At 44.2% G+C, this 23,525-nt stretch overlaps 1 protein-coding gene across 1 annotated transcript in view; it reads left to right on the forward strand.

Moving 5' to 3' along the window:
* The first annotated feature begins 5,482 nt into the window (after nt 1-5,482).
* The window catches only part of TMEM178B (transmembrane protein 178B), a 207,396-nt gene continuing 189,353 nt past the window's right edge, over nt 5,483-23,525 (forward strand). The window contains exon 1 of the mRNA XM_035568558.1: nt 5,483-6,396. Coding sequence (XP_035424451.1) covers nt 6,015-6,396 — 382 coding nt within the window. The 5' untranslated portion in view covers nt 5,483-6,014. The remainder of the gene's footprint in view (nt 6,397-23,525) is intronic.

Consider the following 23,525-nt stretch of genomic DNA (forward strand, 5'->3'; position numbering starts at 1 on the left):
GTCAAGGTGACTGGGAGCTGCTCACTGAAGAAGGAAAATACCAAGTACTTTGAAAGTTTTGGTTCTAAGCTTCTTTAATTGAACACCCAAAATGCACTGACATGTTTGAGAATATTGGCTTTTATCTCTGTTCCTCAGCAGGGAGCTGTGAAGATAAGTTCACTGATGTTTGTTAAAAACAAACAAACAAACAAAACCACCCTCAAACATTACAATGAGAACACCACTAGAGAAAACCCATGAGGACATTAATCATTCTGCATTCAATGCAAGATCTGGATGCTCTGCAGTAAATAGTACATGCACCACACATTGGATGATATGGATAGCGGAAAATTTGAACAGCATTCACTAAGTGAGCAACATCCATCCTTTGCACTGAAAAAGGCAGGAAACACGTAAAAAAAAGTACTTAAAGATTGCATCATAATGTGCATGCATCGGTGAGCTTAAATCTGGAGTGCACTAACTTGCTTAACTTGGGAATCCTAATGCTTTTTATAGAGATATAGCAAAGCAGAAGCCTTTGGGGAGTTGGCAGGGGGAGGACAGGAGACATCCAGATAGGTAGTAGCGTGAGTGCAGCTGGACACTAGTGTGTACATAGCTGCCTGCCTAATTTGGGTGTACGTGTGTGTGTGTGTATGGCCAGCTTGTGCTTATGTAGCTGGCTGGTGTTTCCTTCCAAAAATGCCTTGCTCTACTAAAAGTAGAAGGAGCGTCAGCAACTGTTTTAGATGCCTGAGTTTTAGATGGCAACTTTTATATGCAGTTTTGAGGTCCATATCTTCCTTTTTGTTGCCTCTGCTTGGTTCTGAATCACCCCAAAATCAGCTGGACTGTTTGTGGGAATTGCCCTAAGTTGCTTCTAGGGCAGAGGCAGCATCTTTCATGTCTGTGTTACTTGAACAGCTGGCATAATGGGGATTCACCCACACCGGTATCCAAGGTGCATTTGGATGATAAAAAACATTAGTAGCTATAATTTGTTGTATCTGTGTTTGGTTTGATTACTGTCTTGTATTTGAGATCCTGTAATTAGAGAGGCGAAGTGCCTCCAGGGTCAGCACTGCTCCAAGTAACACAACGCTGGCGCGAGTTCCTTTGCCTTCAGTAGGAGGTTCATTACAAAGAATGAAGGATGGAGCCCACGGAAATTAAACATCACCTCTTGGGAAATGCACGGCACAAAGAGAGAAGGGAAATACTGAGGATCATCTCTCCCTGTTGAATAAATGGAGTTAGCGGCACAGAGCCTGAGAAATGGGAAGCGCGTTGACTTGCTCTGTCCCCTCCCCCACTAGATGGCACTGAACTCTTTTTCTTTAAAAGAAAAAAAAGAAAAAAGAGGAGGGAGAAGAAAAATATGGTGGAGGTCATCTTGATGAAAAAGGAAAAAAAAAAAACAAACACGAAGAAAAGCAAATTGCAATTGGTTCTCCATTGGCTGCCCTCCCCCTTCCAGCCTGCACCCTGCCCATGTGCCCCTTGGTGCGGGCGCTCCTGGCTTTTGTGTCTGGGCTTTTGTCTCTCTTGGAGGGAGGTGGGCGAGGGCAGCTGGGGGATGCTAAGCAGAGCTGTAGCAATCTGGGGGGCAGTGGGCAAGAGGCTGGCTTTAGCTGTAAGATACCATCAGCAGCGAGGTCTAAGAGGCAGCGCACGGGGCTTGTCACAAGGAATTTGCTCTGAGCAGTCTCGCCAGGCTCCGCTTCTCTGTCCCGTGCCTCCAGACATTTTATCTGTGCACCCATGTGCGTTACCTTCCCCTCCGTACCGCTGAAATCGCAACCTGCAGAGAGCTTCCATGTTAACCATTTACTAAAACTGCATATTCACACCCCGAGTCGCGCAAGACTGATGAATTAACTCCTGTTGCCAAGATATCCTTCATTCACTGCAGGGTGAGGTTTCGGTGTAGCACGCCCAAGTGCATGTGGACTTCTTTTTAAAATGTCTTTCCCCCAGCTTACGCTCATCTGAAGATCGACAAGGATTGTTTTTTTCCCCCCCGTGGCGAGGCGGGGGTGGGGTGGGAGGGAGAGAATTTAATAATGATCTGTTTGTGCTGAGAAGGGGCTGCCTGTAATAATCCCGAGAAGAGACAGAGGCAAGGTTGGTAATGCCTGCAGCACGCAGCGTTCTGCCCGTCTTAGAGAGAATGAGATAATGATGAGCAGAGAGAAAAATGCTTAATTCTAAGAGTTAAAGTGGAGCTCATCTGAAACCCAACACTTTCTCCTACATTTATATATTTAAGGTGACTTGCATGAGGATATAGATTGCCATCTGATGTAGCTACAAATACAAGCAAAAAAAAATATATGCATGGAGACTGCCACTAAAATGCCTTTTCAGAGAAGAAGATAAAACCTGGAACTGCATGGCAATTTTTGGCTCTCAACCCCGTGTTTAAGAACAAGAAGAGGGAACAAGTCTGGTTTCTCCCCCTGCAAAAATCCCCCTGTCCCAAACTCTCTTTCTTCCTTGGAGTGGGACAGAGACACCTGGCACCTGAATCTTACTGGGTCCAACCAAATTTTGGTTCTTTGGATGGTAATCCTAATATTTAACTGGAAAGCAAATGTTGGCATTATAAGGTTACGTGATTTACCTGCCCCCTAACATATTTTTGGCCAACATTATAAGAAAAACAGATCTAGTAGCTGGGTCTGCCGTTTGGCCTTATCTCTTATCTTCCAGTTCTGTAGTCTAAACAGAGAATAAATGCAACAAACCTGCACTTGCTTTAAAGCCCGCCTCACGATAGAGTAAGAGAACCATTAAACCCTTTCAGCACCTGGTTCCTGCTTTTTATTTACTGATGGGTTCTTAAATCTAAAATCCAACAATTCTATCAAGCAGAAAGATGTTTGGCAAAATTAGGCTTGTTCCCTGTTCTCATACCCCAGCTTGGGACCTGATGCTAAAAATTGACAAAGAAATCTAGGTGCACTCTTGCCTCTGTATGGGCACAATGCAAGAAACCTGTTTGCCATCTTCTTATAGGATTCTGAAGCTTTTTGACCACAAAGCTCTAAATGTTATCCCTGAACAGAAGACAAGTATGGCTTCTCCAAGCCCATTATTATATTTATTTATTTATTTATTTTTAATGCACTGGTATGTAGTTGCTTGAAAAATCCTGTTATAGAAGTTAATCTACCTGTGTGAGCTGTTGTATGCGTGATTTTTTTTTTTTTTTTTAAGCCTTAGGTCCTTAAAAATTTACCTTTGTTATGAACAACAAAGGGAGGCTACTGCTAAAAATGTAAAGTGGTGCCATTTCAATAAAGCAATTATCTGGAGCTTTCCAGATACAGTTAATATTCATAACCTAACACTGAAATTTTGCAATCGAGCTGTTTCAGCAGATGTGTCTGAGCACAATGTCTATGGTTTGGATGGATGACTTCCCCTTGTGAGCTTCTTGATCGTGCTAGGCGGCTTAGACAATATGGTACACTTAAAAAGAAAAACGGTTTAGTGGGAGAGGTGCCCTTATGTATCTGGAAATCCCAAATTACTTGGGACCTTGAGTACCTGATTCTGGTACTCAGAGAGCTTCTCTCTCCCTCTTCTGTCCTCCCTTCTGTAGCAAACACGATTTGTGTGGCTACGGCTAAAAGCCAGCACAAGCCCAGCACTGCCCAAGAGGAACCGCCAGCCCGGGGACTCCAGTCAGGGCCAGGTTTCATTTTAGATGGCACAGTTTGGGATGCAGGGGCCAAAAGTCGGTTGGATCCTGCGCGGGTGTCGGTTTCTGCAGCACCCATTCCTGGGGAGGCACGGGGCTGCGGACCTTTTGGAGCAGCAGGAGTGACCGCAGTGCTTGCTCTGCGTGCTGCGGAGCCTGTGGTGCATGGGAGCCAATACTGGGTGCAGTGGGATCCCTCTGCCAGCTCCAGGATGCTCTGGTACCTAGGGCAGGGTGTGCCAGGACCCAGAGCGTTTTGGTGAAAAGGAAACGATTATTCTTATTTCCTTTTTAAACGGCACGATTCTGAGTCTGGAGGCCTCCATTTCTGGATCACACAGAATCCAGGTCCTGAATCCAGGGTCAGCTCACGCTTTGCGTTACGTGGTAGGTGGGATTTTTTTTGGTGCAGTAAGAAACAGCTACAGTTGTCTCGGATTTGGGTGGCACAATGTAAGGTCTCGTGACCAAGAAAGAGCAGGATCAAGTTAAATCCAGGTTTTACATTTTCCCCGTTTAAGAAAGTAAGGCTTCGACATTTCCTGTCTGCGAGGTGGTGCAGTTTATCTTTAAGGAGGCTAGAGAAATAAGAAATGAGTCTCACGTTGCATGGGTGACATCACTGGCTTTTGGCTCCATGCTCTGTATTCTCTGTCTGTAGGCTTTAGCCAAGGCTGCAGGGCTCAGTGTTTGAACAAGGCAAGATTCCCAGGTGTACGGAAGATTGGATTCACTCTTATTTGGGTTAAAAACGGTGAAATGAGATTTCTAAAGCTCACGGACTCCAGCTCGCCTTCTGTTGCTTTTGATTTCTACAAGATGGGTGAGTTATTCCCACTAGAGAGAAAGGGAGTGGAAATTTAAGGAGAAAAAAAAAATATGTCTGAATATATATCTGCTGATGCCGGGGATACGGTTCATATGAAGCTGCTGAGCTAAAAACCTCAGCCCTTACGTGGAGAGCAGGCCATATGGCAGAGAAATGGTGCAGACCGAAAGCTGTTGACAACTGTTAGGGGCTGCTTTCCCCTCCCCGCGTAAGGTGTGTAGCTTTTTTTCCTCCCCCCCCGGTTTGTTTTGGTTTGATTTCCCCCGACCTCCCCTCCCCGTTCCCGAGCATCCTCTCAGCCAGCCATCGCTCTGCCTGCCTGCCTTCATCTTGCAGATGGTTAACGTGCCCGTGTGTTAGGAAAACTGTGCACAACAAACCGAGGCGGCGGTGACGAAGGAAGCCGTTCAGATACCGGCGGAAGGGGGTGGAAGAAGGATGCTGGGGCCGAGGACCGCTTCCAGAGCTGCCTAGCAGGAGGTGCACGCTCCCCGCTCCGTGGCAGCGCATCCGGAGGCCCCCGCGGCTCCCTTGGTGCCTCTCGCCCTGTCTGGGTGCAGACAGCCGCCGTGCTCGCTGCCACATCAGGGATTTGGGGTGCTCGGGCTACGGCTGGCCAGGGAAGGGGTCATTGCATGAGGCTGCCCTGATGCCAGCGCAGACAACGGGACCGGCCGAGTGAACGGCGAGGCTGGCGGAGAGGAACTGAGGTGTCTCGGAAGCCAGGATGCCGGCTAAAGTCTGCTAAGGGAGAAACCTGTGCATGCTTGCATTTCCAGTCACAGCCGGGGAGCTTGCGTTTCAGCCGCGATTTAAAGCAGCAGCAGCAGCAGCAACAACAGATTGTTCGCCCTCCTGCTCCCTCCCTTTCGACCCGCTTTAAACCCAAGCCAGCGAGCGACCGTCCGGATGATGCTCTTGCTGGGCTGCTGACAAAGAAAAGGCAAGTCACCCCTCTTGAACCCGGGACAGCTGCCCGCCTGCCTCAACGTGGGAGACTGCTGGCTGCTGAACTTTTCTGTCCTGCGATGCTGGGCTGAACCTCCGGATCTGAAAGCCATCCCTCCTGTATTTCCCAGCTGGTCAGACTGAAAGAGATTAATGGACTGATCGAACAGCCGTAGCTTGCGAGCCTCGTCTGGGGGGTTGCTCCTTCAGCCCCCTTAGCTCGGGTGTTCGTGGAGAGGGCAACAGGACGCCTTTGCATAGGCAGGTCGCCGGCTCGCTCGAGGTGGGAGGCTTTCTCCTCACCAGGTCTCCTCCGCAGAGGAGCAGAGGCAGATGAGCCCCCAGGACTGCCCCCAGGGCAGAACTTTGTAGCGCTCCGGGCGTCCCCCCGCAGCGTGGATGTGAGCTGCACGAGTTGGGGATGTCTGAGGCAGCCTCTGCCGAGTGACACCCAGCAGCTGCTCCGGAGGATTCGGCGTGGTCTCACGCTCAAGGGCTTTGCCTGTTGTGAAGATGCCCATGGTGTTTCTGTGAAGCTGAGGTATGGCTGCTGGAAGGTTGCTGCTGTATGCTGGCCTCTCTTTAGCTCTGTGTGCCCTGGGCATGCTGGCTGTGGCGATCTGCTCTGACCATTGGTACGAAACTGATGCCAGGAAGCACAGAGAGAGGTGCAAGAGCATCACCACTAAGAGAAATGATCCTGGCTTCATATATAACTCCAACAACAACCTGCCTCTCAGGGCCAGCAGGTCGAGGTTGGACCGCTGGGAAGGGAAACTCCTCTTGGCAAGGAACAGGAGGCAGATCTTTGCCATGAGCGCAGTCGATGAGTGCAACAGACAGTACAACTCAACCAACATGGGGCTCTGGAGGAAATGCCACCGGCAAGGGTTCGACCAAGAGCTGGAGGAGCTGATTGCCAAAGGTAAGGGCTGTTTTTACCAAATGGACGTGCCAGGCCCTCCTGAGCTGAGCAGAGCCATTTGGGCTCGTGGATGGGAGCGGGTGTCTCCAGCCAAGCCCCTCTCCTTGTGGAGGGCGAGGTGGCTTGGCTGGGCATTGCTTCCCACAGCATCGCCAGGGCAGGTCCCCACAGGGTCTCCACTGCAGAGACGTGGGGCTGGGGACCAAGGAGGCAGTGGGGTCACCCACTGCAGACACACCCCAGAATGTCTGTCTCATGTCTCTGCCTCTCTAAGCTTATTGCAGTCTGCCCATCACCATGGTATCAGAATATTTTCCACATAGTAGTAAAGTGCATTAATAAAGCAGGCGCTGGGTATTTTTTATTTTATTTTTAGTTTGACCCTGTTGACTCAGGCAAAGTACATATTATTTTATTGGAGGCTACATATGTCTGTATTTCATCGTTCCCTTACCCCATCAGTCTGGAATTACACTGTTTGTAGCACTCACATGCAGGCTTCTTCTATCCTCAAATGGAGAGTAAACAAAGAGAAATGCTAAAAAGCGGGAGGAAACACAGCTTGCTGTTTACACTGAGCTGTTTTGGAATACTCTCAATGCCTACGAAACATAACATGAATTTATTAGGAGTGTTAGGAATCGTTTTCTCTCAGAGTGGAGGTGCTTCTGTTTCCTTGTAGCATTTTTGTGCTATTCTTTTCCTTGTCTTCTGGTCCTCCTTATTCTATTTTCCCCAGACATGCCAGTTCAAAATGATGGTGAGTTAGTTCATCTCAAATGTTTCTTTGATCTGAAGTATATCAAGGGGAGATGTGCATAAAACCGTGTCTATACATCCCATCTATGAAAGATTTATGTTTTTGCAAGATGATTGGGGTTTCAGTTAGGGATGACAGCATCTTTGCTGCCCACAGCATGGTTACTCCATGCAGCAGAATAACATTCCCCTCCCATGGTTCTTCTGTTGCATTCTGATGTTTCTCTGGAGATTTATTTCTATCACAGCGAAATCATTGCTTCTTACACTGGGCAAGCTTTAAAAATACTTGTTTTCTCCATGTATTCTCTGTCCCGAACTCCCTCGATAGCCTGTGTTAATTCCCTCTTCAGGCTCTGCACGCAGAATTACGCTTAAGGCTAATTACTCGCGGGAGATATACTTTCACATGTGTTTGCCAATGTGTACATCTAGTTCCGTACGTCTTACAAGGGAGCCATGGAGGTTCGTAGCACAGTATAGACCTGCACCGAAACCATGCACACAGGTGATGTGGTGGGGAACCTGTCTGTGTTGCCACTGATCCTTAATGTCTAGTTGCTGTTTAATGACCTACATCGGATGAATTGGTGGCTTCAGTCCCACTTGTAATGGACGAGTGTCAGCATCCTGGCACCTTGCTGCTCGTGCCAATGCCGAGGGATCCTCTTCTCCGCCTAGGTGAGGGCGCGGGCATGCTGGACCCGCCGTTGAGGGCTGGATCGCTCTGCCACATGTGCTTTCTGTGCTCAGGGCACAAACTGAGAATTTCAGCCTTGCTAGCGGGCAAACATTGCACCAGACTTCACCTTGGGCAAACAGAGTTTCAATTACTAGAGAGGCTTTTCATCTTGAAATAAGTTAGAGTCATTCCTCTTCCACCACCCGCCTTGTCCTGGGTTCAGGGATGTCCAGAACATGCTGAAATTCCCTGGCACCAGGCTGTGTGTTAGAGCGGCTCTGTTAAGTGTTTGTGATGGAGACAACGTGGCATCGCACGCTGAGGTGGCTAAATGCAGAAGATAGTCTTCAAAATATCCTGTTGTCACTTGGGCATGGTGAACCACCCTAAATACACACCGCCTGGCCAGCAGCAGGGCTTCCTGGGCTCGGGTACGGCGTGCAATCCTGCACATGTATTTCTGGGCAATAACCATTGGTGCCCAGTGTCAGGAGAGCAAACAGTGCACATGAAGGAGGTATGCACAGATATTGTTGTCTGTAACTCCTGGCCTTCTTTGCAGGTTTTTGACACACATTTAACAAACAACTTGTTTGTTGAGAGAAACCTTAAAGGAGGGGGACTCATAATGCTGAATACCAACATTATAGTTCATTTGGTGGTCTTTTTGGAGGGAGGTTTTACCTATACTGCAAGTCTCAGTTGTGATGAAGAGTGTTGCTTTGGCATCTCTGGGTTGAAACATAGAAGAGCAAACGTAATGGCAATTTGATAAGATTCAGCTTCTGTCTTGTTCAGAAATAAAACCTAGGATAGCAGTATTGTAAGGTTGTTTATTCACTTAAGTACACGGCTAGATCAAAATGAATGGATTTTACTCTCCCTTTACCAAAAAGTAATGTAAAATAATTGCCTATTAATAATGCTTGTGTGCTGGAATCACTGAATTAGAAATCCGATATGTGTGTGCAGGAGCCATCTTTACAAGGGGAAGCAACTAGTGTCCCTCTTCCCATCTAAGGGCAGACATCAGAAGTTTCTTTACAATCCACAGCTAAATGGTGAAACTGGAATAAGTACATTTGGCATTGGTGTCAGATGTTGAGAACAGCTACAAGTGCCAGAGGAGGCAGGTGTTCGAGGTTCATCTCAACCATGCTTGTCTAGTTTTTCTTCCATGTCAGACGCTCATCTGAAGTTAGAGACTGCAGGGGTGGTGGTGTTTGGGCAAAACATACCTTGTGCAAACATGAAGACCCACAAATGTCCTGTACCTGTAGCCATCAAATACCCTGGCTGGGGTACATATTCCTGCACAGAGGAGATATCTCTCTGGGTAAAGCCAGAGCTCCAGGGCAAATACCATATAAAAGAGGATGGCATTGGTACACGGGCCTTTTACTCTCCATCCTCTGCTGGCTGTTAATTAAATCTGGTGCACCTCTTCCGGAACTGGATAAACCAATGAAGGTTCTGGCCCCAAATATTGCATATATAATTCTATATGTAATTGAATGTGAAAGCTATTAATTTTTTTTCTTTTTTTTACAGAAGCTAAGTGATCCATTTATTTAGAGACAGATCCCACACTTTTCTCTAGGCAAAACTTCCAGTTTTGAGAATGGTAGGTTTGTCTATCAAAGGATAATAAAAAAATAGTCATTCAGAGCCTAACTAGCTTTGCAAATGCCCTGCAGTTATTCTGCTTGTGAACTCTGCTGAAATTAATACAAGCTGTAGGCAATGGCTCATGGCAGGATCAGGCCCTGTGGTACTTGGCAGTATTCTGATGCCAGTGGTTTTAAAAAACTGTTCTGTATCTGAAGATTCTGGGTCACTTTTGTAATTCTATTCTGTATTTATTAGTTTTACTTCTGGCAAATAAATTAAAATTTATGTTGGATTTTGCTGGAAAAGCTGGAAACCCATTGCGTCAGATTTCTTATGGATAGATATAATGTACACTAATGTGTATATAAGGTAGTTGGTTCCAGTTACAGTTCTCCTATCTATTTTTTATATCCCCATAGAATCCAGGTGAATATTTCAAAATAATGCAATTAGATAAATAGGCAATGAGTTAAAATAAATTTTTACAACCAAGCATACTCAGGAAGAGGCAGGCAGACATAAGAAACCAAAGACCTGAAGAATATTCTAACACTGCATCAAAACTAGGCAATATGTTCTCTTCATTATCATAACCGAAAAACAAATCAAAGCAAAACCAAACCATAAGAACCATAAATTCCAATCAATAAAGACACCACTGGAGTCAAACATGGAAACCCAGGGCCCGGTCTGGCTAACTTTTACTCACCTGAATAATCTTTATTCCTGTGAATGGGCTATTTGGACTGAGGAAAAGCACTCTTATAAAGAAGGACCAGTCAAAAAGAAGAGGTTATGAAGTTGGTCCTCTGATTCTGCCTTGGCATTTGATCAAATCTTTTAACATCTAGGGACCAAAGTTTCACTCTTGATCCCTGAAGCTCTGAGCAACCAGGAAACACTGGCCTTAGTTTTGTCCAGCACAATGCTCCAAGCTTCTTCTGATTCTCAGGCATCTGTACAGTCTCCTCAGTGAATTAAGCAGCCCTGCTGCTTAATGCCCTTTTGAATATAGCGTTCCCTATATCCTGTTAGATCCACCGGCTTCCTGTTTGCCACTGAGTTTATAGCAAAAACAGCATTTCCTTAGCCTACCAAAAAATCCCAGGGAACCAACCACTTCCAGCACTATGCACGCAGAGGTTAGAAATGCAGGTAAGCATCCAGTCATGGCAGGGAGAAGGCTGAGTTCATTTCCTGCCATGGCAATCTCCAGCTCACAATGCCTTGCATACAACTCTTAGTGACCCCAAAAATAAACCTGCAAGCCACAGGGTCTGTCTGCATCATATGGCAACGCTGCTCAGATGCTTTCCTGCTCTAGTTGAGAAGGGAACAAGAAAGGATAAAAAGGAATTACATCATTTAATTATAAAGGTATGATAAAGTACACAAAGAGGCTGCACAGTAACCAGAGACTGCTCCATTTTGACAATTACTGCTCAGAGGACCTTGCGTCTCACTTCTGGAGGTCTGCCAGTTAAACCTGCCTGGATGGGGCTCTGCTGCCTGCCATTGGAATCCAATTTTATCTAAAAAAACCTTTACAGTGACCTTATTATTTCAACTCCCCTTTTACCTTTCTTCCTACCCCAAGGTCTATGGGAGCTGTAGTAAATCCTTTTTAAAAAACATTTTATTGTGTGTATGCTTACACCCGTGCCACCACTGAAAAAAAAAAAAAGAAAAAAAGAGGAAATAAGAGAAACTAATTCCTGGGCAGCCTACCTCCGCACCAAATAGTATGCAAGATTTCTGAGATGAAAGCCTTCTCTGTTCTGATTGTCAGATGCATGGCACAATTGAGGAAGAAAGGCTTAACAAGACTACTCCATCCGTCACTAGGGATTATTTATACATAATTGGAAAAGCCTGAAGAGAGGCTACGTGCAGCTATCTCTAGGAGTAAAAAGATTCCTTTTCATACAACTACTTGCAATTCTACGAGCCTACCTTTCAGTTCTGTAGATTTAAGTTGTAAAATGCAACATTTTTGCCAGGCAAATTACAACAGCTGTTTTTTCATGTATCCTCCATACGTTTAAAGTATGTAAGTAAGCGCTTTGTTTATGTTTGAAATCCCACCAAATGTACTTGTTATAAAAAGGACTTTATTGAAGCCTTGATTCTGATCCTAGTGAAGTCAATAGTAAATGTTTTATTGAACATGGTGATGCAGCAAGTTCAGGCCTTTAGTGTTTCCTTTGAGGTTAAAATTGTCCCTGTGAAGAAAGGCCAGCACAAGGTCTGTGCTACATTCTGTCACACCGAATTTCTTCTGGAGGGGTTAGTTAAAATTTAAGCAAGAGATAGACTTTGAGTTGAATCTTAGGTTAATCAAGTATTTCGCCTTCACTGGTTTCAGTGATGCAGTTTTCTTAGTCTGTCGATGCAGATGGGAAATCAAATAACTGCATGTTTCTACAAATACAGGAAAGACATTCTCTTGTTCAGAGATGTTCCAAAATCATTTAATGGATGAAATCACTGGTGTTTCATGCATGTGAGTTCCAGTAGGATTTGGCCCTTCCTTTTTTAAATAAGCAATTTTAATACATTAATTGCATCAAACTTAAATAGCAATTCATTAAAAAGTACCTTTACCAGAAGTAATGAGAACCTGACACGTTCCTCTGACACATCTGAGATAATCAGTTTGATAATACATATCTTCTAAAAATACTAAGAACATATATGTAATTTAACAGAGATGCAACTGTTTTTAATCATGCTCTTTTAAAGAGCAAATTTCAATCAAGCTGTTGGCTTTGAAGCAAAATTGCCAGTGAAGACAAATGGAAATTTTGTCTGAGTAAAAACGATGGGATCATGCCCTTCTCAACAGAAACTGATATTTGCAGAGCTGCCTACAGGACTGCGTGCTTAATTCCTGTTCATTTAACTGAGCATCCAAATCCTTTTCAGTAATCTCAGCATTTTTATCCCTTTTGCCTATTGCTTAAAAACTTCTTTAAAAGTGTGGGTAAAGATTTAATATGAGTGCAGTTGTGCTCTGTTTGCTGCAGGAATAAACATATATTAAGAAAGAGTATTTACATAGAAATGAAATGATTTGAACTATTTTGTCAACTCCATTGATAAAAATCCATATTAATATTGCTTTTACTCATTGAAGTAGTCTTTCTGTGCACTCAGAATAGCTGTTCAAGAATGGCATGAGTTCATTAACTATTGCAGAGCCAGTGAATATGTAAGAAGACTTTGTGTCTTGTAGGTTCTGCAAAAATAATGATAATCATTTATAATGTAAGTTACTTAATGGCTCATTGCTAATCAAGCGTTGCTGGAACTCTTGAGTATATATTCACCTCTTTAAGAGAAAAAGAAAGAAAGGGATTTTTTTATTGTTAAGGTATAAATAAATAAAGAATGTGCATTCTGAAATCCAAGTGCCCTTAACAGACCATTCAAAATAGCATCCACTTAATGGAAAAGAATATAAACCAACATATTTTCTCCGCAGGAGAGAAATCAGACTATAAAACAGAAATTTCCCCATTTTCTCTCTCATAATGCTTTATTCTTCCACAAATAAATATTCAGAGCTGCCCAGCTGATCCAACTGAAGTCATAATCCTCTGTAGATAACTACCAAAATAGGTGAAAAGTGGTAGTGTTGGAGTTAAGACAGGGCTTACAGAACCAGAATTCAGTCCAAGCTCCACCATAGTCTTTCTTCATGACCTGAGGCAAATGACTTAATCTCTTGTACCTCAGCTCAGTAGCAGTATAATGGGGATTTTGTTCATTATTATTAATACCAGTTAGACTTCTACCACAGGATTTATGAGCCTTAATCATGGATAAGAAATCACGGAACAGAAAAATGTCCCCGTCCTTTTGACATGTTGCTGCACTTTAAATAGTGGAGAGTAATGCAGCCTCGTGAGAGAGTACAAGGAGACGACAAGGTAATTATGTTCAGCATGACCGGCAGTGGTTTTAGAACACCAGCAGGCTAACCACATTTCTGCAAGCACCACGAAATGCGGGATTCCACAAAGGGTTGTAAAGAAGGGTAATGAGTAAGACGTGCAGATGTTTACAACATTGTCTTCCAGAGACTGAGGGATGGCACCAACAAAATCATGGGTCATGTCTTCTTGGAAAATTAATAAGAAGGTGATGGGGACTGACCTCTTTGGTTGACTGTAGGAAGAAGTTGACATTTCCTTAATGAAGACAAGTAGATTACACTAATGAGATAGATAGATATTGGGACAGCAGTCTAGGGCTGCTAAAAGAAATGACCTGGTCAGAGTGGCAGGTTTGGAAAAGGATATTTCTAGCAGCTTCCTGAATGGTTACACGAAGGGCAAGATCAAATTTGTAAAGGTCAGAGAAAGAAATATTGTAGTAATAAAGACATGGCGATGATGAGAGCCAGGATGGAAAAGTAATCTGAAAACCTTACACATCCCCTGGATATGCAGACATAGTGAGATACATAAAATGATGTTGCTCAAGTACACCAGAACAACAAGAAAAGTCATACATTTGGCTACGCTAATCAAGAGAGGAATTACTGAAGAGAACATATAGTAAAGAAGAAGGGACAAGAACATTAGGAACTCTGTTTTAGCTATGATAGGTTTAGTTTGATATCTATGTCTCTGAGGAATTATCAGAGAGACTGTGGGTATGTACATAGGGAGAAAAGTTTGTGTCAGATGAGTAAATCCGTACAATGCTGCATGGAGATGGTAGTGGAATCCATAGAAATTCCCAAGGATAAAAATATAGAAGGAGAAAAGTCCCATGAACTTCACTGAACAATAGCAGAGCTGGGAGAAGAAAAGTGTCTTCTGGAGGGATGTTCAGAAGAAGCAGATTCAAAGGTGGTATAGAAGAAGTGAATAATGTCATGGTAGCTGATGAAACACACAATCTCAGGTTAAAACAGCATAGACTACTGAGGGTAGTCATGCAGCAGCTGATGAGAACAGAGCATTCAGAGTAAGCTGACGCTTTCACAGCCTAAGACTTGGGCAGCAGCAGGTTCAGTGGAGAGGAAGCTGCACGGAACTGGGGGGCTTAGTTTGGAACTGGTGGGGGGACTCCAGATAGGGGTTGTACCTGGCGTGTTCGAGGAGATTGGTGATGAAAGGAACGAGAGGAAAAGACACAGTATTCAGAAAGGAAAATAAATGCTTTAAGGTGAAAAAGTGTTTCAAGGTGAGAATAAGGAAAGAGATTGGATAGTACTTGTGTTATGGGAGCAAAGAGACCGAGGGGCATGAGAGGTCAAGGAGGAGAGAGATTGAGAGCACAGGAATGGCCATAAGGAAGGTCAGGAGATGGAGTAAGACTGACTCATTTGCAAATATGTGAAATGAAAGAAGATTACTACATAGGAGGTTTTTCATTTGTGGGAAAGAATGAGGAAGGAGTGGTAGGAGTGGAAGAGGACACAGAAGGCAAAACTACTGGGAGAGGAATGTCATAGTCATTTTTCTTGTGGAAGAACTGGATGAAATCCTGTGTAACAGCTGAAGCGGGGGCTGGAGGAGGTGGGAGGGTCTGAGGAGTGAGCCAAATGTGGCAAAGAGGTGACTATGGCTGCAAGTCTGAGATCTAGCTGAGCTGAGCTGGAGTACTAAGCCCAAGAGAAGAGCAGAACTAAATGAGGGAACAATGCATTTATAGTGGAGAAAGTTAGCCAGGTAGTGGGATTCCCATTAGAGATGCTCTGTCAAAGATAGCAGAAAACAGCCAGTATGGGTCAATAGAGATTTGGGATGGCAGGGCAAAAGTAGATAGGGGAATGCTGAGTAAAATGTCTATGAATGGGAGTGCAGCACAGATCAAATCAGCATTTGAAGAAGGGAAAGAAATGATAAATAGGCTGATAAAGGCCTGAGAACAGGCCAGAAGTCCTTAATACTGATGATCTGAGGTGACAGAAAGGCTGAGCAAGTTGGTGTGGAGGTGGTGGCTGATGGGTGTTGCAGAAAAAGCCCAGGCAATGGTCCGAGAGGTGGAGAAGGAGGATCGGGGGAGAGTACAGGGCCTGTTGTGAAGCCCAGGCCTGGGTTTTCAGCGACTGAGTAGGTCAAACAGGGTTATATACTGAATGAAGGAGACACTAAAACGTAAAGCTTAAGGGGCATAGAGGACACCCCATGGACTGTCTTCTGTAATTTGCCCTGCCTTCGTGCTGCGAGTTCATCCCGTGTAACCTTACCGAGGTGTCAGCGTGTGTCTCTCCAGCAGAAGTCAGTGCGTTTGTACAGTGCTTGGGACAAATGCACTTCATGGTGAAACCTCCAGTGCAAATACACAAATATCAACTACAAATTTCAGCTATTTTCTATAAATGGGGAGGCACAGAGGGAGGTATTTCCAGAGCTGAGGGGCTTGTATAGAAAAGGTCTTTTATGAATTACATGTATGATGTACAGAAGAGGTGGTCACACACCCTTAAAGCAGAACTGAGAGGACCTTCCCAGTATCCCCAGCTGCTTTTTCCAGCAGCTCTACCTCAGCCATCCCAAGGGACTTGGCACTCATTGTTGGGAGGCAAGCTGTATGCCCTGAGCTGGGTGACTGTCTGCATCTCGTGCCAGGTGACAGGGACTGCTCTCAGGCTCTGAAGCTCTCCATCCACCTCTGCCACCTCTCTCTGGTGTCAGTAAATGTCTGACCTGTTCCAAAGTGACTTGTGATTCTTTTTTAACATATGCATGCAAGCTGAAACACCATAAAGGAATGGATGTTCCAAGATGCCCGGTGTATACAGGTAATTGGGGCCTATTAAGATACCCATCAGAGCGGGTGAAAGTCACTGAGAATTGCTTGTAAGAGCCCTTATTTAGTTCAGAGACCTTTTGTTGTTCTTGAGTTTTAAAGCAGACATTTCAGAAAAGCTTCCTAAATGTATTTCTAGACTTTCTAATAGGATAAAACAGATATTTTAATTTTATTGGGTAACCAGAGCTATTTGAAAAGATCTTTCTCCTTAAATATGAATGTACAATGCTTGTCTCTGTGTCTCTGTTAATCAATACATATCTTTGAATATACAAAAATGCCTTTATGAACATAAAGATAAAAAATATTTTTGTAGATGCTTTTGCCCGGGGTCATTTAATGACATAAAAATTACAACAGAATCCAAAAACACAACACCAATAGCAATTTAAATCAGATGTTAAAGGTGTAAGTTGATGTCACTATGCTCACTTTGAAGGAGTGATGCTGATTTATGGTAGCTGATGATTCAATTGTTCTGCCCTAGGTACTTTGTTATTTCCCCTTGTGACAGTATCTGAATACTACACGTCATGATATTTAACCATAAAGGACTTCTGAAGAGTGGGTTTATCCCTGTTTTACACAGAATACCATTGTCCAGTGATGTAAACATACCCTGCAGGACAAAAGTTGACACTGGGCAGAAATTTCCCGCTGTTAGTCTCTAACTGCATGAGTTGGTGTTTTGCATTAAATTTCATCCCTTGTCTGTTCACCAGTCCTCAAGATTACCCAGTTCTTCTCAATCATATTCCATAATGGTTAAAGAGATAGGGAGGAATGTTATACTGATCAGAGAGATAAAGTGGCCAGCTACCAGCAACAGGGGAAATGGAAAAAAACTCAAATAGCTTAATGGGCTCAAATTGGGAAGCTGGATAATTTCCATCTCCAAGTACTGAAAGATGTGGTATGTGACATTGCAAGTCCAGTAAAAAGGATTTTCAATAAATCTGTCTAATTAAGATGGTACATTAGGAATGAAAAGTAGCAAATCTATATTTAAAGAAAAGGGAAAAAATTGTCTGGGCCACAGAGGACCTTTTAGTTTGATCACAATAATACTAAGCAGAGTTTAAAGGAAGTTCTAAAGGAAAGATGAATTAAACACACGCAGGGGAAAGAGATACACATGCAACATATGTTTTTCTATGTGAAGTGTGCCAAACTACCCTGATATATTTTGCCAGGAAGATAACTGGTTTTCCAGGCAAAGAAATGCAGTAGAACTAACATATTGGGATCTGGGGAAAGGATTTTATATTCTGCCCCTAAGGAAACAATTCATTACAATGTTAAGGTAATTAGCACACAATTTGCAGTGTGTTTAAGGAACTGGCTGGAGGAAGCCAACAAGTGCAGAGAGAAGGAGCATTAAGACAAAGGCAGGTCCAGACTAGAGTTCCTGAAGTAGGGGACCAAGCTCATTTAACAATGTCATTAATGATATTGGAGCAAGGTCTTTAAGGGGAGGTGATTGCTTTCATTAGTCTGGGCACAGATAGAAGAATGTTTGCTGCTGCCACAAAAATGCGGCATCACCAAGGGAAAGAAGGCCTGGAATATTATGTACAGAGAACTGGGTAATCTTGAGGACAGGGTGGTAGAAAAGATGTGAAATTTAATAAAAAAAAAAAAAATAAAGGTGTCATGCAGTTAGAGAGTAGCAATATGATGTTTCTTTTCAGTGTGAATATTTGCACCAGAAGGACAGGTTTATATTGTTGGACAAATACCCTCTGTATTGCATACTGAAATTCTCATCCCCCAGACATTTTGACTGTGGGGGTTCAGGTGGCTTCCTACTTGCCCAGGTTCTGCAGCAGGATTCCTCTGAAGGTGGGAAAGGTGCATGCCTAAATCTCACCCAACATGCAGGTGGGGTGTGACCGTGGAGCACAACTGACATTGGGCAAGGACAAGGGCATCATGAGCACGCACCTGTCCTTAAGTGTGAACACAGAGTGGCAGAGCTGTGACCAGGAAAAAGGCATGTGTGGTTGAAGAGCAATGCTGGTTAGATATTTCAAATAGGGAAATGTTTAAGTCATGGGCAAGGTATTAATCAAACCTTTTCTGTTATAAACTTCACTATTCTTGTCAACCACTTCTGAGGAGGATGAATTCAAACTGAGGCAGGTCCAGAGTGAGGTTACTAGCATGAAGAGAGGGGTGAAAAATCTATTTCACAAATATAACTGTTATCCAGAAGAAATTGGGTTAAACATAGGAGAGGCGGAAGATGTGTTTAAGCTAAGGACAACCTTAGCAGGGAAACACACTGTGTGAGGGCCATGAATACATGTAGGCTGAAAGCTGTGCTCACGTGGGATTCTGGAAGAAGTGATGAGGGCACAGCACTACTAACAGGTTTTAAGGATGAAGACGGGTATATTTAGGAGGAAGGATTGTATGATATTCTTGCCTGCTATGCAAGAAAAATGAACACAGACAGTCCCTTCTAGCATTGTGTCCTTGTGAAGCATGCCACAGGACTGTGAAGGATTAATTTGTTATTACTATTAATTCCCCCTTTTTCCCCAAGGAAGGGCATATTCAGCTCTGTGTCAAGGAGGACCTGATGGAAGGAGTGTTTTGTCACCAGGCTGTCTGACACCAGCCGTGGTTGTCTGGTGAGAGGGAAGGGACCCAAGACAAATCCAGCCGCACCATCCTTGCAGCTTTGTCTCTTTCACCTAGGTCTGAGCTGCACTTTATTTCTTTCCTGTGACACCCCCACACATCCATGAAGGACTGCAGATGAGGCCTGTGTGCACTTAATGCACATTTTTCATATCTTTCCTTTAGATAATGTGGTTAATAGGGTCTTTGTTTCCTGGCTCCCTCATCTGCTTTCATCTTGTATTGCCTTAGCTCAACAAGAGCAAAGGCCTGTTAGATTCTCAGCCATTCGTATTCATAAGCCAGGGGAATGCAGAGCCTTCAACTTCTTCATTTAAATAGTTTATATAAAATAAAATAGAAGCAATGGTATTTATGTACTATATTTAAACATCCAGGACTGCTGGCAGCAGTGGAATTATACTCTTATTTGCACATATTTAAATTACCATGAAACGTGTATTTCAGCTCACAAAAACGTTCAGCCATTTGGCTGGCGATGCTGGGTTAGTTTCCATGTAGTGGGAAGGGTTTTGTCATGGGATACACCAGCTAATGGCACCTGCTCCTGGGTGTTCGTGCACCTGTGTGTGCAGCAACAAACCACAATTCTCACAGATCTCAGGGAAAGGGAATGGAAAGACCCCATAGCAAAAAAAAGATAGGAAAACATTGTCTGGGATAGCATTTGGGGATATTATTTAGTTCCCCCCAAAAGTGGAATAATGCTCTTTCAAACAGGATGGAGCAAGACAAGCTGGGATGCTCAGCATGGCTGGAGTTTTGGGGAATCTTGTGCGAGACTCAGAGTAGCAGAGCTGTCCTCTGCATTGCTGGAAGAAACTCTGTGCCTGAGCACCCGGAGAAGAGGGATTATACTGATGGTGGATCAGAAAAGGAGTTTTTTATTTTCCGCTTTTATTGAGGAATCACCACAGCCTTATGAGGAGCAGATCCTGTTCTGCTCCAGATGAACTGGAGAGTGCGGTGGGTGGCAGAGGCCAAGACGGGGAGACTGGAGGTTGCTGGTGTCGCCTCTGTGGGCACATCACATCCATGGGGACAGCTGGATGTGAGGTCCTCTGCCAGCGTGCTGAGCTGTGTGGATGTCAGACACCTCGCATGTGGGAGCCCTGTGTGTGTGGCAGAGGATGCTACAGTAAGCCACTCTGTGCTGCTGAGAGTTTGCTACCAGGGTTCTCTGTGCTCATTTATGTAGGCTTGAGCTGTCTGTCCTTTTTACGTGAAATGGTTATTCATATCCAAGAGGAAAGAGGACTGCTTTGTACCCGGTATCCCAAAGAACCTCCAGTTTTCAAATGCCATTTATTGTAATCCACTGGTCCTAGTGGGAAACAGGGATGTAGCCACAGACTCCCAGAGGTGTATCAGGTTTGTGGGGACAGGAAGGTTGCAGTACGGTCTTGCGCTGACCACTATCAGGTCCCTGTTTCCCAGCGATGAAGTGGCTGCAGACTGGGCTTGCGCAGCATCTTGGCCTCAGGACTGTGGAACCTCTGTCTGGGGAAACCACAGGGACTTTTTCCAAATCCAGAAGAGATTTTTTAAAAGGAGGTTTCATCAGAAAAAGTGGGACAACTTGTTTATGTGTCTTAAAGAGAAGGAGGGGGAGGCTACTTGAATGGCTGGAGGGAGGAGAGGTGTACGCCAGCACAAGGTCAGGCCTCACAGTGACAGTGACAGCACTGCAGGGGTGGCTTGGGCCTTCCTCCCACCACCTCCCTCTTATCCTTGCAGTGAGGAACCCATTCCTGTGCTCACCGGTGTCCCCGGCACTCTGTGCCACACCAAACCTTGTGTCACATCTTGCCTCCTCGTGTTCATCAGTTACTGTTAGCATCCAACCTGTGACAGCAACTAATTGTGTTGTCAATGCCTTCAGATGAAGAATAAGCAGCAGGAACAGATGAACTCTTCAGCAACAAAGTCTTTTCTTGTGCATGTTTCTAAGAATACCACTACAACGAGACAGAAAGTGGAAAGAAGTGGGATTTCTCTTGGCAGAAAGTTGCTTACAGTGCTAAGGCATGGGTGAGTCCTCAGGCCCCAGCCTTGCTTCACCTGCTGCCAGCCTTCCTTTGAACCAAGGGCCTGGGGCATCTCAGCCACCTCTGCACCGCTGCGTTTGGTAGTGTTACCATATTTCAGCTGGAGCGAGGTTTTTGGCTGGTGGGATTAGGATGACGGGTGGGACACGTCTTCTCTAAAGATTCTCCCCCCTTTCAATGTAGTTCATTACATTTTGGGAGTTCCTGGGCATGCATTTTGAGGGCAGTTACTTGGTCGCTGTGGTGTGATGGGACATTGTATCTGCCACCTAGAAAACCAAGCTGTTTTGATGTTCATCTTGGGTTTCTGTCCATGCTAAAACGCCAGTTTAACTGTACCCTTCCATCAGGACAGGAGCGTATCACTGTGTGGTATTGGAGGAGGCCACAGAAAGTTTCTGGTAGATTTAGTGGCCCCTGGTCAGTGAACAGGTGGGAGTCCTTGGAGCTTGTCTCATGCGTCCTGGACCCCGTCAACATGACAGTATATTAACCCTGGACATCAGGGTCCACAGACTGGGCTGTGCAATTGTGCAATTTCACATCCGTAGCATTAATCACTGAATCTGCCCCTTGAGGCAGGTCAGTGCTCCTGAGTTTAAGCTTTCATTTGAGAAAGTTTTGTTATCCATCACAGTTATGACAATGACCTTCAAAGCTGACATGCCAGTTTAGGCATCTGGTGCACAGATATTTGAACTAGAATGTAGAAGGAACCTGTAAAAATCTGGTTGTGGATGCAGGAAATTGATCAGGAGTCCTCTCTATAGTCATTAACAGTTTCTTTCACCATCAGCCTGTTCCTTTTCAAAGGCTAATATCAATTATTTTTCCTTTATTTCTGAGGGCCTGGGAGCTGAGAAATGACTCCTCTGACATTTCAGTATATTGCTGTAAAGGATATGGAGAAAATTTTCACATGAAACATGTAAGACCTAGAATTTACCATCACAAATGCCAACCTGGTTTCAAAGGATTTAGAAAGCATATTGTCTTCCATGCTGTTTGATATTCTTCTATTGATATATTGTCTTTGTAGCATTTTCATCTACTAATTGATGTGTGGCTCTATATACTGGTCTTTTAGCTGTGCTCAAATTTTATATCAGACACAGAACTTTGTTTACTCATAAATCTCATGGTCCTTATTAAAGCTGGTTTAGGAAGGTAGGACAGAGGTACATTTGTACTTCTTATGGTTTTAGACATAACGTTATTGAAATGAAGCAGAGATGTGTGCCTGAGCATCCAGGCAGTCTGAGAAAAAAAACCAATAAGGAGATCACTGGAGTCTGTGGTTCTTCTCACCGGAGCATTGCATTTCAAGCCAGAAGGTGACAATTCAACTTCAGTGATGAAGGGGAGGTCAGTGTGGGAATGAAGCTGCTGGGGCTGAAGGCCTGGAGCTGTGGGACAAAGAAAACAGAGACAAAATTAGAGGAGACTCACACAAAGAGAGAAGGGGGAGAAGGGAAACATCAGTGAGCTGAGACAGCAGGGGCTGGAAGGGGAGCAGGTCTTTTGTTGAGTATGAAGGCCAGGATTTGGCCTTGAACAAATATTGAAATTATAGCAGCTACATAAAGACCACATTTCCCCTTTGGCTCGTAGCAAATGGCTGTGCTGATGGTGTGTTTGTGGAAGGTATGGGGAGATCCTGAACTACAGCCTTGACTATGAACTGGACGTGCTGTGAGATTTTCCACCAATGATGCCTCTGGGTGCCGAGAGCACCCTCGCTGTAGGATGGGCAAGAAGATGGCAGCTACTTCTGCAAACTGTGAGCAACCTAGGGAATCTTGAAAGGGTAATTTCACCTTCCACTTATGTCTGTGCAGAGTCTCCTTTGGGGCAGGTCTTCCCATAGAGCACTTTTGATCAAGTTTTCCTCCAGAAACTGAAGCAGGAACCAAAATCCTTTGGAAAGCCCAGCATATAAATATCTTGTTTAGTTAGTCTAATAAAGGTATTACTAACAGTGCTGCTTTGAGGATTTATTGGGGGATTTCAGTAAGACAGTGTTAGCAGTGGAATTATAGTCATTCTCTGGTAAGACCCTGTCAATGCGAGAGAAAATAACGTTGATCCAATCAGAGATATTTTGCAGGATCAATGTAATATTCCTCTGCGTAATCACAAATGAAGGATTATAGGCCTGTACTGGGGGTGACAAAGGATCACTTGACAGATCACAGCCTCATTTGTTCTTGATGTTTTAACTAGTAAAGTATAGGCAGTTTTTAAAAGTGTGCATATATAGCCCTGTATCTTAAATAAATCTAGGCTCCTTCAGGCCACAAGCATAAATTTCAGTCTACTGCTTTTAAACAATATTTTGGGTTACATTCTTTTTTCCTAACTGAGCCACACATCGTGGTGCAACCTTGAGACAATTTCCCCACACCCAGGACGACCATGTGCATGAAAGGGGAGAGGACACATCAATACAGGGCACAGACCTTACGGCCCAATAGCCTGATAATATTAGAGGCCATTCAAAACACTACTTGTGCTTTCAGATGACTTCAACTGCAGGGCTGCAAAAGTTATTTGGGGAAGGAAAAAGAGCTATTACAAGTGACAAGTAAAATTAGAAGAGATACAGTGCTGGT

The sequence above is a fragment of the Cygnus atratus genome, chromosome 1 (assembly GCF_013377495.2).
Source record: "Cygnus atratus isolate AKBS03 ecotype Queensland, Australia chromosome 1, CAtr_DNAZoo_HiC_assembly, whole genome shotgun sequence".
NCBI lineage: Eukaryota > Metazoa > Chordata > Aves > Anseriformes > Anatidae > Cygnus > Cygnus atratus.